The sequence below is a fragment of the Setaria italica genome, chromosome IX (genome assembly GCF_000263155.2).
Source record: "Setaria italica strain Yugu1 chromosome IX, Setaria_italica_v2.0, whole genome shotgun sequence".
In the NCBI taxonomy this organism is placed as follows: domain Eukaryota; kingdom Viridiplantae; phylum Streptophyta; class Magnoliopsida; order Poales; family Poaceae; genus Setaria; species Setaria italica.
The window spans coordinates 33,308,274-33,326,272 of NC_028458.1; the positions used below are offsets into that span (position 1 = coordinate 33,308,274).

General features: G+C 41.2%; 1 protein-coding gene across 1 annotated transcript; it reads left to right on the forward strand.

Moving 5' to 3' along the window:
* The first annotated feature begins 1,186 nt into the window (after positions 1-1,186).
* LOC101783357 (disease resistance protein RGA2) lies at positions 1,187-2,635 on the forward strand. The gene has a single exon (XM_004983364.2). It carries the CDS (start codon positions 1,187-1,189, stop codon positions 2,633-2,635), a length of 1,449 nt encoding a protein of 482 aa, XP_004983421.1.
* The last annotated feature ends 15,364 nt before the right edge of the window (positions 2,636-17,999 follow it).

Consider the following 17,999-nt stretch of genomic DNA (forward strand, 5'->3'; position numbering starts at 1 on the left):
GAAGTATTAAATATAGGCTAATTACAAAATTAATTTCACAACCCCTAGGCTAAATCGCGAAACGAATCTATTAAACCTAATTAGTCCATGATTTGACAATATGGTGCTACAGTAAACATTCGCTAATGATGAATTAATTAGGCTTAATAGATTTATCTCGCGATTTAGCCTAGGGGTTCTGCAATTAGTTTTGTAATTAGCTCATGTTTAGTCCTCCTAATTAGCATCCGAATATCCGATGTGACACGGACTAAACTTTAGCTTCAGGATCCAAACACCCCTAAAAGAAAAGCACAAGATTTCCCGGTAAAATTGAAACTTTGCTGGCAGTATGCCTATGATGAACATGGTTATGACTTATGAGTACATTTATTCAGTTTTGTAGGAGATAGGTATAGTAAACCACATCATTTATGGTTATTAATGTGACAGCAGCCCATTTATACCCCAGTACTTTTACATATGACATGTCTTAACTATAAATTTTTCATAATAACTCTGATTATTTATGCAGAAAATCCTCATACTTATAGTCACGGTCGATATGTTGATTATTACGGTATTATGCAATATATCAACCAATCTTCTGTGCACAAATCCGATGTAACATCTTCCAATCAGATGTATTTCATTTACGTCACCATTGACTTATAGCACGCTGAATCTTTCTCACTGCACAAAAGCAACTATCAAGAATTAATTATAGATACCTATGGAAGAACGTGGCTGGCCAGCCTTCGTTTTCACTCACTGCCAACCTACCACAGCTGGACCTGTGCCTCTGCCTACCCAAAGGCCAGAGGACGGCTGGCGATCGATCCCGGCCGCGCAGAGGAATTTCTCAGAGCCGGCCAGTCCGGTCCAGTCCCCACGCGGCCGATTCACAATCTCCGTCTCGTCTCCCCTCCTTTCCTTTCTTCGTTTCTCATCTCCTTTCTCTCTCTCTCCTGCCTCTGCGGAGAAAAGAAAGCAAGGGAGAAGAGAACTGGAGAAAGTACTTCAATAAGCAGCTCAGCCGTGTAGAGAGAGAAAGGGAGAGAGAGATGAGTGAGGCTAGGCGAACGCAGCGACCTATAGAGCTAGCTAGCTAGATGGAGGCAGTCATATCATCTAGTCGTTACCAGTCCAAAACCACAGCTAAACATCAGCGGACATACACACAAGCATACACAACACATAGGTCTAGATGGAGGCAGCCATATCAGCTGTAGCAACTGAAATATTTAGCCGAATGGTATCGTTTCTGATGAAGAGATACATGGACAAGACTGAGATAGATGAGAAGCTTGACAGAATGGAGCAACTCTTATTGAGGATCCATGCAGTTATCCATGAGGCAGAAGGGAGGTATATAACCAATCCTATTATGCTAAAGCAACTCAAGTGTCTTGTGGAGAGCATGTATCGAGGGTATCACATTCTGGATGTCTCAAGGTACAAACCTTTCTTTGCGAGAATCGCTAATGAGGAGGTGAATAGCATATCTGCCCAATCGGCCTCCCTTTCTCCAATTCCTTTTAAGCGTTCTTGTACACTTTCTCGTACCGCTACAAGTTTTTCAGGAAGTAATGATTTGCAGAGTGTACTGGAAAATTTAGAAGCTGCTATTGCTAACATGAATGAGTTTGTTGTTCTGTTGGGAGGATGTGAGCGCTGCCGCAGGCCATATGACACGTACCTCTATACTGATAACTTTATGTTTGGTCGCCATGTTGAGAAGCAGCATATCATCAACATCTTACTGCAAGATCCTGGGGAACATGGTACCCCAATGGTCCTCCCAATCATTGGTGGTTTCAGAGTTGGTAAGAAGACATTGGTTAGCCACGTGTGCAAAAATGAACGTATCAAATCACACTTCTCTTCCATTGTGTTCATTAATGGAGACAGCATATGCAGAATGGATGAGGAAAAGTTTCGAAATGGGAGGATGTTAGCTGTTGTTGAATTTGTTACGGATGTGGATGATGATGATTGGGAAAAGTTCTACTCAACTGCAAGACACAAAGCAATTGACGGAAGCAAGGTGATAATCATTAGCAGAATTGAAAATCTGGCAAGGTTTGGAACCGTAAAGACAGTGTTTCTAAATAGTTTGACTCATGAGGAGTACAGATACCTCTTCAAAATGTTAGCATTTGGAAGCACAGATGAAAAGGATTACCCACACTTGGCAGCCATAGCAAATGAGATAGCAATACAATTGGGAGGGTCGCTCATCACTGCGAATGTGATTGCTGATTTGCTGCGAAGGAACCATGATTTCCAGTTTTGGCTTTGTATACTGCAGCGTTTCAAGAGAATGGTGCATAAAAACTTGTCAATGTATGGTGAGCATCCAAAAGATATCCTTGATAATGAGCGGCCAATAGACATCACCACATTTAACTCCTGCTCTTCTCTTCGTATGATGCCACCTCGAGTCGAAAGGGATGGTGATTCTTCAGAACGGAAATTGGATCATGTTCCCTTTGGAGACCTGATAACTGGATCTATTTATCTACCCAACAATCAATTCGTGTTAGTTGCATGGGAGTCACGGTTACCTCCATATACGAAGCTTGTCGCTGATGTTACTTCTTATGAGAAGCATGGATCTTCAATCTCTCCAAAGAAGCGCCGGTCCATCGTTTGATCTTTGAGAAGGAACATAATATGTATGTTTGTTTTTTCTTGGAGAGAAGCATGAAAGTACTAGTTAAACACCTAATATTTGTGATCATACATTTGTATATATATCTAGTTCTATCAGAATCTTTGATTTCTTGCTGATGTATATGAACAAGTAGTAATATAATACTGTTTCACTAATCTGCATTTGCAACATGTATCCATCTGTGAAGCTATGCGAGGATGTCTAGCATTGTAGAAGAAAAGTCAAATACCAGAAAATTATACCATACCAACTGCAAGTCAAATTATATGACGATATATGACCAAAAAATTCTCCTAAGCTCATTACTAAATAATCACTACTGCACTAGAGTGCATCACTGCCTGCCCCAAACCGTGCATCACGCCGGTTTGGAGGTTTGTTCACCGGTAGAGAAGAGACCTTCCATCCAACATTTTTAGTCTCGGTTGTGTTTGGACCCGGGACTTAAAAGCCTTTAGTCCTGGGTCAAAAGGCCACCACCGACGGTCACCGACAAAGAGAGCTTTAGTCCCGGTTGGTAATGTCAACCAGGACTAAAGATCCTCCCTTTAGTCTCGGGGGGTTTTGTCTATAAATTCAGCTCCTTCCTCCCCGAGTCTGAGCCACTCAGACCGAGAGCTTTGGGCTCCTTTTCCATAGCGAGCAAGCAACCTTAGGGAGGTGCTGCCTGATTTTTTTTCCTCATTTTCGTGAGGATTTACTCATCCAAAGCATTGTAAAGGTTAGCTACTTCATCATCCCTTCATTTATTATTATTATATTTTATTTTATGCTTTAGAGATAGAGAAAAATGAGTTTTTTAGAAAGAGGGAGAATGGAGAGGATTTTTATTTATACATGTTTTTAAGCTAGAATTTGATGGATAGCTTGCTTGTTATATATGATTCATATTAGATAAATATCTTGATCGATATAAGGTATGGGAAAAAATAGAGTAAATATGTTTTTAATATTTAGCCATTGCAATAAAATTAAGGTAAAAAAATGTAGGTGCAAGAAATAGAAATAGCATCATGCTAGCCAAAGTTTTTCATGCATGCGAATAACCTTTTCTGCTAGTTTGTATGATTAATTTGTAAATAAATTATAGGTGTAAGAAATAGAATTGTGTCATTGATATAATTTTTTTGATAGTTTGCATGTTAAATTAGAGTGACATGAAAATTACACCGGTCAATTTAATGCTACAATTGTGGAACAGGACAACAAAGATGCACTAAAAAAGACTACAGACGCTCCATAATGGAGTTCACAGAGTCAAGAATCCAAAAATAATGGTAGAATAGAAGAACTTGGAGTCCACAAACTTAGGCTGAATATCATAAAAGAATCTTGAAATAATTTTCCAAATGCATTTGGAGCCACGTTCTCATAATAGAAGTATGGTGGCCCAATAGCCTGTTCAGGCAGAGATCTGTTCACTGACCTTGACCCATTGGGTTTTTGTTGGTTTTGGCTTGCCAAAATGGTCCATATCCAATGAACAGATCTTTTGCCTAGACGGGCTATTATGTGCCACCATACTTCTATTATGAGAACGTGGCTCCAAAAGGCATTTGGAAAATTATTTCAAGATTCTTTTATGATATTCAGCCCAAGTATGTGGACTCGAAGATCTTCTATTGTACCATTATTTTTTGGTATTGGAGGACTGGAGGTGACTCTCCATAGACTTCGCAGAAAATTGAGGGCAAACATTCTAATATGTTGTACCATTAATTTAGGATAATTGACAATGTGAAGTCCACTATGAAGCATCTGTAATCTTTAGTGTATATGTATCTTTATTGTCTTGTTCCAGAATTCTAGTATTTTTATTTTTGTCAACCTAGCGAATGATATGAATGTTGATTAGTGTAATTTTCATGTGAATTGTTTTTATCTTTATGAAGGTTGATTGATGTAAATTATCAATATTGATCAAATTCTTTATCTAATATGAAGACCTGTGTCTATTTTTCACGTAATATGATGCAGATGGACCGATAATGGATGTATAACGTGGACAGACAAACCAAGGAGTTTGTTGATGACTTGCATTATTTTCTTGAAGTGGCCACAACCAACAAGCCAGAGAAGGGATTCATATGTTGTTCGGGCTTCAAATGCAGTAACAAGAAGAACTATTCACAGTCAGTTGTTTAGATACGGTTTCATGCCTAACTATTTGGTTTGCACCAAGCACGGAGAAAGAGGGGTTATAATAGAAGACGGCGAAGAAGAGGAGGATGATAACAACATTGTGAACTGGACTGTAGGCCAAGCTTTTGTAGATACTACAATGGGCGAGGCTGATGAAGAAGAGTTTGTAGAATATGACCCCATTAATGATCTTGGTCAGGTGCTACGGGATGCACAGAAAGACTATGAAACTGAGACGGAATCAAAAAAGTTGCAATGCGTGATATATGATCAAAAAATTGTTGTACCCAGATTGCAAGTAGGGGTATAAAAAACTGGGTACTACACTAGAAATATTGCAATGGAAGGCAAAAAAGGTGTGTCCGATAAGGCATTTCAGGGGATATTGAAAATTTTAAAGAGCATGCTTCCCGAGAATAATAAATTGCTGTCCACAACATATGAAGCTAAAGAGGCTGTTTGCCCTCTGGGATTGGAGGTTCAGAAGATACACCCATGCCCTAATGACTGTATCCTCTATCGTGGTGATGAATATGAGAAATTGGATGCTTGTCCTGTGTGCGGAGCACCGCAGTAGAAGATCAGGCGAGATGATCCTGGTGATGTTGAGGGGCAACCTCCTAAGAAGAGAGTTCCCGTGAAGGTGATGTGGTATTTCTCTATAATACCACGTTTGAAACGTTTGTTCAGAAATGTGAGTGCTAATGTGATGCGCTGACACAAAAATGAACGTAAGCAAGATGAGATGCTGAGACACCGTGAGGATAGGGCCTAGTAGAGATCAATTGATAGAGCATTCCTGGACTTTGAAAGTGATGTAAGGAACATAAGGTTTATAAGGTTTGGTTTAAGTGCTGATGGATTCAATCCATTCGGTGAGTTGAGTAGTGGTCATAGTACTTGGCCTGTGACCCTATGTATGTTCAACCTTCCTCCTTGGCTGTGCATGAAGTAAAATTTCATTATGATGCCGGTCCTTATCCAAGGCCCAAAAAAATCCAGCAACGACATTGACGTGTACCTAAGACTGTTGGTTGATGAACTTTTACTGCTCTTGAAAGAAGAAGGTGTACATGTGTGGAACAAGGATAAACAAGAGAGATTTGACCTATGAGCATTGTTGTTCATAACCATCAATGATTGGCCTGCACTGAGTAACCTTTTAGGATAGACAAATAAGGGATATCAGGCCTGCAACCACTATTTAGATGACATAGACAACATGTATTTGAAACACTGTAGGAAGGTCGTATATATGGGCCATCGTTGATTTATTTCTGTTAACCACCAGTTAAGAAAGAATGGGATGCATTTAAAAGGGGCGCTAGACCATCGTAAAAAACCTGCACACCGTAATGGAAAGCATTTATTTGAGATGATAAATGATGTAAGGTAGTCTTTGGAAAGGGTCTTGGTAGTGAACCTGTTGCGAACGACGATAATGGACGTGCACCCATGTGGAAGAAGAAGTCTATACTTTGGGAGCTACCTTATTGGAAAATCCTAGAGGTCTGCAACACAATAGACGTGATGCACCTGACAAAGAATTTTTGCGTGAACATGCTAGGCTTCATGGGTTGTTATGGGAACTTAAAGATACATTGGAAGCACGACAGGACCTGAAACGTATGAAGCAATGAGATGACCTACATTCGGAAAAGAGAGATAAATGACAGTACTACTTATGTCCTATCAGTTATAGTCTCAGCAAGGAAGAGAAGAATAGCATGTTTGAATGCATGAATAGTATCAAGGTTCCGTCTGGGTGCTCCTCGAATATAAAGGGAATAATAAATATGAAATAAAAGAAGTTCACAAATCTAAAGGCCCATGATTGCCACATGTTGATGACCTAGTTGCTTCCAGTTGCACTGAGGGGTATTCTATTAGAGAATGTACGATTGGCGCTCGTAAAACTATGCGCATTTCTCAATGCGATTTCGCAGAAGGCAATTGATCCGACCAAGCTACTAAAGTTACAAAATGATGTGGCGCAATGTCTTGTCAGTTTTGAGTTGGTATTTCCACCATCCTTCTTCAATATTATGACACACGTCCTGGTTCACTAGTTAAAGAGATTACTATTCTTGGTACAGTATTCTTGCACAATATGTGGCCTTTTGAGAGGTTCATGTTAGTTTAAAAAACTATGTTCTTAATCGTACCCGTCCAGAAGGAAACATTGCTAAGGGATATGGAATAGAGCAGGTCATTGAGTTTTGTGTTAATTTTGTTGACTCAATTAATTCGTTTGGGTTCCAACATCATGCCACGAGGGGAGGCTATGGCAAACGTGCACCCTTGGAAGGAAATCAAGTTTGAGCAATGAGAGTGATTTGTTCCATAAAGAACACTTCACGGTTCTACAACAATCATCCTTTGTGGCTCCGTATATAGAGGAACACAAGAAGATTCTATTTTTCCAATACCCGACGAAATTCGATGCGTGGATTATACGTCACCACATGGATACTTTTCCCTCTTGGTTGCGTCAACACCTTATGGGTAACTCCAATTTACGAACAACTCATTTGGTTAGCCGGGGGACCTTCTAGCACAATCGTGAAATTATAAGGTTACAAGAATGCTTATACATTTTACACGAGAGCCTAAGACCAAAAAAGCACCAACCAAAATAGTGGTGTCCGTATAGATGCCATAGAAGCAACAAGAGCAAAGACTCGTATTATGGTTTCATAGAGGAGATCTAGGAACTCAAATACGGATAGCTGAACATCCCTGTGTTTTGTTGCCAATGGGTGAAGCTAATTGGAGATGGCGTAACAAAGGATCAGTATGGAATGACAATAGTGGACCTAACCAAGACTAGATACAATGATGAACCATTCGTCCTTGCCAATGATTTGCGTCAAGTTTTTTATGTGAATGAAATGTCTAGCAAACGCAAAAAAAATTTAGAAGATAAAGAAAAACCATGGGAGTGAAAGTGCCATATAGTTCTTCCAAGTAAAAGAAAAATCATGGGAGTCGAGGACAAAACAGACTAGTCAGATGATTATGATCAGTTTGATGGCATGCCTCCAATCGCTATCGAAGTTGATCCAAGCATCATGCTAGCCAAAGAAGTGGCTCCGTGCTTACGCCGCAATCATGACCAAGGAATTTTCGTCAAGAAGAAATTTTTTAACGTTACATTGTAATGCACTAAATATGGTGCACCTTTATGTAATGCTCTATGGCCATTAGAACATTTGAATTACATTGTATTGCTCGGTGAACCTTTATTCAATCAATATAAACAATGTTAACTTAACCACATACATCAATTGCATTTTTGCGCGTGGAAATTATTTAATTGAAGAGTTTGTTGATGATAATGATGCATTAAAATAATTATTTTAAAAACTTAGTCAACTAGTATAGAATTAATGACTAATTCAAACTTATTTTAAATATACTTGCTAATTTAATATATTTATGCATGTTTAAAATATGTAAGGTTTTTTTTAACAACACTAGTGCAAAACAACTTAAAAAGTATATAAATTAAAAGGGGCAAAACAAAAAGGGGGGCCTTTAGTCCTCGTAATACCAACCGGGACTAAAGGGTGCTTTTTCATCTCCCACGCGAAAAGCACCCTTTAGTCCCGGTTGCAAATGGGACTAATGGGAGGGGTTATAAGCTCCACCCACTTCTCCCACACCTCGTCTCCTCCACACTTCACTCCACCGCCTCCTCTCATCTCCTCGGAGCCCTCGATCCGTCACCGACACCATAGTTTGCCTCCGCGCCCCGGATCCCCGGCCGCCCCTTCTCCTCTGCGCCCAGATCCCCGGTGACGTCCTCCCGACCCGCCGTCCACTGTGAAAGTGCATCTAGGCCCCTAAGTGGGTTTTGGTGAATTGAAAGACAAAATGATTAAAGAGCTTGTTTGCTTAACATTGTGAGCAGGGCTTTGTTCTCATATTTATGATGTGATATTTTCTCATAAGCTGAATATGTATTATATGGCTCGTAATAAAGAAAAGTAAGCGAGTATGTGATCCCATGATGCAATTATATGATCAATAACAAGCAAGGGTGAAGTAAAACTTGAGGATATATTTTATGGTTAATCTCTAAGTCTCCAAATCATGTGATAGCTTGATTTACAAGTGAAGGGATCATTAAGAAAAAATAGTGATATTGACAAATGGATATTGACTTCATGTGCATGTGATAAAAAGACATGAGCTTATATGTTACGTATTGGTCTTGTTATTGGATGTTTGCAATTCATGAGACATTCCTTATCAATCACGAACAAAGCATTTGAAGAGGATTTCAAATGGGATTTCATTGTTGGTGCCAAAAGGAAAGCTAAACTCAAAGTGGCAAAAATAGGTGAAGAAATCAAGCGAGGTACTAGAGTGAGGGACTAAGCAAGCTGTGGTCAAGCTACGGCATGGATTATGTGCATTTTGTTAAGGTGAAGTTGCTAGTATCTGGGTGGTTTCGAAGTATCATATCTAAGCCTTACCGAGAGAAGCAATGCAATACATCTAATCTATTGTCATTGATAAAATGGAGTGACTTAAGGATTCTAGTATATCTTATCATGAACAAGGGAAAATCTTAAGTCACTAGCTCAAGATGGATGTGCTCATGATGATAGCTATGTTGATAGTCCTCAAGTGACTATTGATCAAAGTATGGCATGGATGAAGACTTACAAGCTCAAGTGGATGATATAGTGTTTATATTTATTCTTGAGTATAGGTATACCATACTATCAAGAGGGATGCAACATTAGCTAATTGACAACACCAAAAGTGCTCTTAGTTGACTTATGTGAGATTGGCCTTAAGAAAACAATTGAGTGAGCTAACTGTCCCTGCTTAGATAACAATGGTCGGTTCAACCAGTGGGTGGACCGAGAATGAGTGTTTGAGAGTTTTTGGCTAAATCAGCCAAACCGGTCTGACCGGTCTTGGGGTTTAGGGAGCTAACGCCTAACTCATCCAAACCGGTCTGATTGGTTTGGCAGACTGGTCTGACCGATCTAAGGGCAATGGCTAGTTTTTCAAACTAGATCGGTCTAGCAACTGGTCTGACCGGTTTGATCAGCTCCAACGCCTAGTTTCTGGTTTGTTGGGGTATTTATACCCCTTGGCCCCCTCCTTGGTGGGTGGCTTGTTACACACACCTTTGACATCATGTAGTGACCAGAAAAGCTATCCCCAACCTCTCGATGTGAGACTTGAGTGATTCTTGAGAAATCTTTGAGTTGGGTTGAGAGAGTGAGCATTAGTGAGCTAAAAAGAGCAATCCACAACTTGAGCACTTGTGGTTCGCGTCGAGAAAGCCTTTGAAGTATTTGTTACTCTTGAAGGTGTGCCTCCTAGACGGTTAGGCATCACTGGCTAGCTCCAAAGGTGTGGTGAGCAACATCAAATTTGTGTTGGCTGCGATCTTGCCTCCGCAAGGAAAAAGATCAACTAGTGGAGACGAGAAAAGTGGTTGAAAGAGACCCGGCTTGTTGGAAGGAAGTTGAAATAGACTCGTCTTCCAATAGGCTCCTCAATGGAGACCTAGGATTCATTGCGGCGAATCTGAACTTTGGATAAACAAATCCTCGTGGCTTGATTTACTTTGCTTCACTTGTTGATTTCTAGCAAATTACTTATGCTTCCGCTTCGATCTACTTGGGTGTGTTTGCCCTGTGTGCAGGGACAACTTTGCCCGTTTGGAAATCATCTACAGAAGCCACTCTTCAAGTTTGGTTGGTGCTAGAAGTTAAGGAGGGACTCAAGCAGCACTTGGTGTGCCACCCTGCCTGGACAGGTCTGACCGGTCTGTTGAACTGGGCTGATCAGTTTGGCCTGGTTAGTGCTGCTGAGTGGGTTGAAATTTTATAAATTGGTCAAATCACCTATTCACCCCCTTCTAGGTGACATCTCGGTCTTTTCACGCTGCCCCGCCATCCACCCGCCCCACCATCCGCCATCCTCCACCCCACTATTCACCAGCTCCACCACCCTGCCGTCCCACCATCCGCCCACCCGGCCGCCCCACTGTCCACTATCCACCGTCGTGCGGCCCTGCGCACCGACCAGCCCACCGTCCGCCACTGCACGCTACTGTGCACCAGCGCCGGCGCACCCTGGCTAGCTGCGAGGTACGGGCGCGCCCCTCGGCCCCCCCTCCAAACGAGGCTTGCTGACACAAGCCCCTTTTTTAGATTTTTTAATGTGTAAATTGTATAAATTACATTAAATCCTTAGAAAATTAGTATGAACTAGTTTAAATACTTAGAAAAATTGCACAAATTAGTTTTAATACTTAGAAAAATTAGTACAAATTAGTATATTTGGTAGATTATATATTTCAATTTATTGTATATTTCAATTCATGCGTATATAATTTAATGTATGGTTTCATGTGTATATTTTAGAAGTTTCTTTTATTTAATCGATATTCTATGATTTCATGTTTATATATTAATTTTACTACTTGATACAATTTTTAATTTAATATACCTATGATTACATGTTTGATTAATTTATGACATTATTAGTTGAGATTGGAGACGAAGACGATGCAAGGTATATAATGAAGAAGATTATTGCTGGCGGTAGTGGCTCAAACATTCCAAGGACCTACACCGAGGATGAGGGTAGCCAGGCGGACATGTTCCTCAACATGTCCGGTGACGGTAATCATGAGCTCGAGGACGGCGTTGACGACAATGCGGAACAAGACCTTGCCATGATAGAAGATTAGAGCAAGGTATATATCATTTTCATTGTTTTACCCCATCTATAATTTCATATTCATCATTACTATGTACTAATTAACGAATTTTGAACTTTTAGTCCTGCATTGATGAAGCAAAATAAGCCGCGAGGTCATACAAAGATAATGGAGGGAAGGCTTCACATCACCGAAGTGACAGAAGAGGGCCAACCAATTGCTCCCAAAAAGTCGCTAGAAAGTTCATGAGTCAATGCGGGGCTATTGTAAGGGATAACATGCCCATCAACATTCGAAACTGGAAGGGTAAGAAAGATGATCCATACGCGCTTCCGCAGACACAGAAAGATATATTGTGGGAAGATGTCAAGAAACACTTCACACTTCCCAATGGCATCGATGAAAAAGTTGTGAAAGAATGGAAGTTGAGGAAGATGGCAACCCAATTCCAAACCTTCAAGAAGAATCTGGATACCATCTTTATCAAGGAGGACCGAACTCCAGATTTTAATGACTGGCCAAAGTTAAGTTATCATTGGAACTCATTTCTGGAATACAAGATGAGTAAAGGTAGTGCGAACAAGGTTCTTATAAACTCAACCAATGCCCAAAAGAAGCAGTACTATCATTGTCTAGGGCGAGGTGGTTACATGAGTGCAATTCCTAAATGGAGAAAGATGGAACAAGACCTATTCGATCAAGGTATCGTACCAGCAACTATTGTCTGGCCCGATTGATCAAAGAATTTGCATTACGCTCACGGAGGCAACCTTAGCTATGAGGATGGGACACTTATTTTCAATAAAACAATATGTCAGATGGCCCTCAAGCTTATCAAAAATATTGAAGATGCTAAAGTGGGAAAGTTGAAGGTTGATAGAGAGAACGATGAGCTCACTTTGGCACTTGGGAATCCAAACACCCAGGACATTGTCAAGGCATCGGGATCGTTCCGTGGAAGTTTGCTTTCCGTAGGGACATCGACACATACAAAAGCCAGAAGAGACGGAAGGAGGAGCGAGAGGAGAGCCGGTGGTGCATGTTAGAAGCTAAAGTGCATGCACAAGAAGTAAGAATGCAGGAAGAAATTAATCGGCGAGTGGCCCTGGCAGTTACTGAGATAGCCCAATCTGGAGCACTACCAGATCCTAACGTCATCGTCAGCCCTTCTCAACAAGGGTCCCCGATGAGAACATGCCAATATTACCCATGGTTGCGCAGGACAACTAATGGTACCCTGTGGATGACATCACTTAGCGCACCTCATGTGAGCTGTACAGAACATTTGGCAACCTCACCATTAAGGTATACATATATATAATCTATGCAATTATCTCAATTGATCCACACCTTAGGAGTTTAATAACTTCTTTATTTCTCCTATATGAACATGTGGCATATGGAAGTGCTTTTCCAATCCTGCCATGGTGGTCAAGCCATGGCATGGAGATTCGACCTAGCTACTCTAGGGTTGGCCTAGAGCAAATTTGTAATAGTCAATAAGAAGGCCTAGAGCTTGACCTCCCGGGAGGTGATTGGGAAATGGCACTAGGATATGCACTTCACAGTATCATTCTATAGTGCAAATGCTACATCATCATCGTTGGCAAGGAGGCATCATTGCTTCCCATAGGGCCCCTGCAGCCACCATCTCCTCAGAACTCCAGACTGTAATCTCCAGCACATCCACCTACAGGACCGTCGCTACCACCAGGACCATCGCATCCTGCTCGATCATCGTCTCCAGCACCATCGGATCCTGGTGGTTCGAGCGATGACGACCAAAACACCCCTCCCCGATCACCATCTGCATCGCTGGGACTAAACTCTTGTGCGAGAAATGAACCTGTAGCACCTCTCAAGAAGTCGTGACCACCAGCTTCAAAGCCAAGGCAGCCAAAGGTGAAGGAACCTGTTAAGAAAACAAAGATGTCTGAACCCATTAAGAAGCTAGCAGGCGATATGACTCCTGAGGAATTGCAGGAGGCATCGCAAGCACAAGTAAGGGAGTCTTTCCAAAGATGCACTGAACAAAGAAAAGCGAAGATCCAGCAACATTAATGTTTTTTATTAGCATGAAAAAAGAAGTAAAGAAGACTTTACTATTGAACTATGATCATTCGTTAGTTAAGTCTTATCAAAAGAAAAAATTAGGAGAGTCATCTTCCAGTCGGACTGTCCCCCAACTCAGGCAGCAAGTAGATAAAGACGTTCAATCTATAGTAGCTTTGCCCTAAGAACAAAAAATCCAAGTCATTAAGTTTATGGAAGACACAAGTCTGTCGCTTGTTGAAGTTCTAGGGTAAACTAAACCGCCAGCTCTAGAAAAGATTGTATCTAAATGGCCCTTTGAGTTAGGAAAGCTTCTGGTTAGGCCTGAATTGGTACGGGAGCTCTCTACAAAGATGTATGGTACATGGAGTAGTCGGCTAAGGAAAGGGTCATGTTCGCTCTTCGTGTTAAACCTATTGATTTTTTTCGGTGAAGGTGAGAAACTCCTGTGGTTGCAATTCAAGGATATATATATGAAGTGTACCATCAGGATGCCCTTGATGTCTCTCTCATCAGCGCGTGGGTTATGTAAGTGTGTAGTTATCAACATGTAAATTTTATCTTAGATCATTATTTTGTGTGTGTCCATCGCCCTACTAACTTTGTGTTTCATTTTATGTAGGATGCTAATTCTAAAGTGCCGCAGAGAATCCTACTTCTATATTGGCTTCATGGATCCATCGCTTGTTAACTAAGCTCAGATATAGGATCAACCAAAGCCTACATTGGGCGCAATATACAAATTCTTGGAGCAACAAAATTCCAAGCAATACATACTACTGCCATACAACTTTAAGTAAGTGTGGGTACTATCTTATTTTTTTTCCTTTTCCTTACCAAATTAATGTTAGTTAGTTCTAATATGAACATTCATGTACGCAGTTTCCCCTAGATTCTCCTTGTAATTATTATTGATAAGTGCAACGTTATTTTGTTCGATTCATTGAGGAAACCACTAGTGGAGTACAAAGACATTCAAGACATGCTAAACTTGTAATAATTCTAGACCTTTATCTCTATGCAAAAGTTTATTTCCTAAATTTTCACCTACCACTACATAATTCCTTCTTTTTCATTCGCAGAGCATGGAAACGATTCCATAAGACTCACCATGTTGAATTCAAAGAAAAACTTACATTCAATACAACGTTCCCAGTATGTATGAAGTTTGCACATTTTGTACATTCTATAACACAAATATTTCATAACTTGTTTTGTTCCCACTAAAGTGCTTGAGATAGGAACAATGCAATAATTCATGTGGATTCTACGTCTGTGAGCGCATGTACCATTTTTTGCGGGACAAGGTGATATTGGACAATATAACTATGTAAAATAAAAATATTAATAATTAATTGTTTTCTAGCTCCTTATATTAAATTGTTCGTGTAACATTCACATATTTGCAAATTACAGATGTTGCGGATTAGAGAAGAACTCTTGGAGAAGGAGAGGTTTTTGGCAATCCAAGAAGCTCTCATAGGATTTCTGGTGGACAAGGTGATAAATCCTGAAGCAGAATTTTATTACGATGGACATTCAGTGGCCGAACGGAGCAACACCACAACGGGAAGATCCTAAGAATGAAGAGGACAAATTATTGTATATATAGTAATTGTATAAATACTAGTTTGATGTGTATAATATACTAAGAATTGTATATATATAGTAGTTATAATTAATATTATGGATATAGTATCATGAAATATATACACGATATGCATACAATATGAGAGTATACATGTAAATAGTGTACGATAAGGATGTATACCTATATATATGTGAAGCAACAATTAGCATTAATATGGAAAAGAATTTAAAAAGAAAAAAGGTCTTTAGTCCCGGTTAGTAATACCAATCGGGACTAAAGGGGGTACGTGCATGCACCCGTATGCGCATGCATGTACCCCCTTTAGTTCCGGTTGGTAGGGGCCACGTGCATGCACCTGCTGGCGGGGCCTTTAGTCCTAGGTGGATGACCCGGGACTAAAGAGAGGGACCTTTAGTCCCGAATAGTTAGTCCCAGTTGGTTTTTCGGGAGCTATGAGGCTTACCAGCCAGGACTAAAGGTCAGTTTTCCAACAGTGGTTGGATATAGACTAGCAGTATGGAAAACCCTATCACCGTCGGACCATGAATCGGCGGTGAAACTTACTAAAAAAGTAAATAAAATGAATGTTGCAGCCCCATTGCCAGCCACTATAGTAGCCCAGATCTAGCAGCCGCGCCTTTGTAGTGCCCCACCGTTGAAGCCAGAAGCCCCGCATAGCCGGTCGTCGTGCAATTGTTGCCAGAGCTAGCCCAGAGCCCTAGGAGTGCCAGATCCGATCACCGTAGAGAGAGAGAGGAGGAAGGGGGGATGAGTGGTGAACTAGGAAGAGAGAGGCACTACGCCATGCCCAACCGCCATTGGCTCATTGCATTGTTGGCGCTGCCACCGCTCCTTAACATGCTCCCCCACACTCCTCACCACAGGAACTAGCTCCTTGCCCTGCTGGCCGCTGCCTCACCTTGCCCCACCACACTCCTCACCATAGGAACTAGGTGATGGGGGAGTGGAGGAGGGAAGAGAGGGGCGGTGATGGGATCTGATGCCCAGGAGGACATAAGTGGAGAAGGGAGAGAGATGTGGCACTGGAGAGGAGGGGATTGCGGGAGGAAGGAGCATAGGGCGGTGGAGAGGATAGAAGTGGAGTAGGGAGGTAGGAGGGTTGTGAGGGAGGGGGAGTAGATAAGGTGGAGAACTGGAGGGAGCCGGACTCAAAGTTGATTGGATGCGATTGAATAAAATTTATGGTCAGGCCGAACTCCTTTACCAATGGATTTTATTGTGAACCATTTATGAAATTCTTCACCGCTGGTTTGTGATTGGAAATGGCAGTGTGATAGTCATTTTCACTGCCAATTCTAACAGTCCACAGCTAGTGGAGAACGTAGCCTGAAAGCTAGGGGGCTCACCTACCTTTTCTTTCTTCATCTTCCTTCTCTCCTTTCTCTTTCTCTCCTTCTTCCTCTTTGTTTTCTTCTTCCACTCCTTAATATTTGGTCCAAAAATTTCGAGGGGGAAGGGGGCTCAGGGGGGTCTCCATGAGCTATGGGTTGGTAGGAGGGCTGGAGCCCTTCTAACCATCCTTTGTAATGCCCTATTTTCTTTTTAACTGGCGGGATACTATATCACTGTCGGTTTTAAGTCAATTAATGGTGATGACTAGTTCTATTGTAGTGAATGTGTGTATCTCGCTGCAGGAGCTCTAAGGTATTGTTTGACTCGCTTAATTTAGATGCCTGTGGCTGGCTGAAGAAAATGGGTGGTCATATAGCCAAAGAAGGGTAGGGAATGAATTAGGCAACTTAAAACATTAAGCCTATGGTTTTCACTAATTGCAAGAATATAATGTTGATCATACAATCTATATATATGCATATATAGTTGATCTAGTGTGAAAAATCCCACTCACAAAATCTTTTGCAACTTAGAGCCAATCCTAGCAAGTATTACTCTAAGAATAAAGGCACTAAATTTGCAACTATGAAATGCAGAAACGTAAAAGAGTGTGTTAAAGAATACTCGGTACATCGATTTTTCCTATGGTATCATTTGTAAATGCTTCCCCTAGTCTAGTGTAAGTTAGCTCCACCAAGGATATTCTCCTGATCACCATATCTCTCCCAGTCTAGGTTTTGGGCTTGCCAAAAAGGCTATCGCCAAGTTAGATGAGAGGCTTGCCATAAAGGCAAGGTTCACCACTCCCTCTTCCCCGGTTAACTTGACATCATACTATGGAGCTTCTCCATTAAGGAATAGGTCTCCTTGTACCTAGCATATGGTTGTCATCACCGCTTCACATCAGTTTGGAGGGTCAAAGACTTACCGCCGAGCCACAAAGGCTCTAAGGTTCCGGTGCACATGGCTTACAAGGAGTGGTTGACCCCTAGAACCCCACGCAAGGTAGTAACGCCAGCGAGCTACCAAGACCCCAAGGTGCTGGTGCACTATATACCAAATATATCACAAATCACTCTACAAAGCTTATGCTAATTTCCTTGGATGATGACTTTAGTACTCTAGGTGTCATGGATGTGTTTTTGATATATCTTACAATATAATTGTCTTCTCCACACTCTAGCAACACCAACTGGATGTGTAAAGGGGGTTATAAATAGCCCAAGTAACTCAAAGTGTCATTGCTCCAATGGTTAGTAAAAGTAGTGAGCACGAGATGATCCCATGGTCAGATATGTGTAGGCATCGCATCATCTAGTGCACCCTTTTGAGCCATATAACCATAGCCTCCCACACTACCCATTTGTGTTGCGCATTACTCTGATGGGTCATAGGAACTTCTGGTGACACTCTTTCTTCTACAATCAAACTAGCATGCTCTCTAATCATTTGTTAGGTGATTACTCCACTTGGCTAGTGTATCATCCGGTGCTGAAGAAACTTCTTCAACT

What these genes read in the sequence shown, in the direction of transcription:
- LOC101783357 (XM_004983364.2), top strand. Translation starts at nt 1,187, where the DNA reads ATGGAGGCAGCCATATCAGCTGTAGCAACTGAAATATTTAGCCGAATG.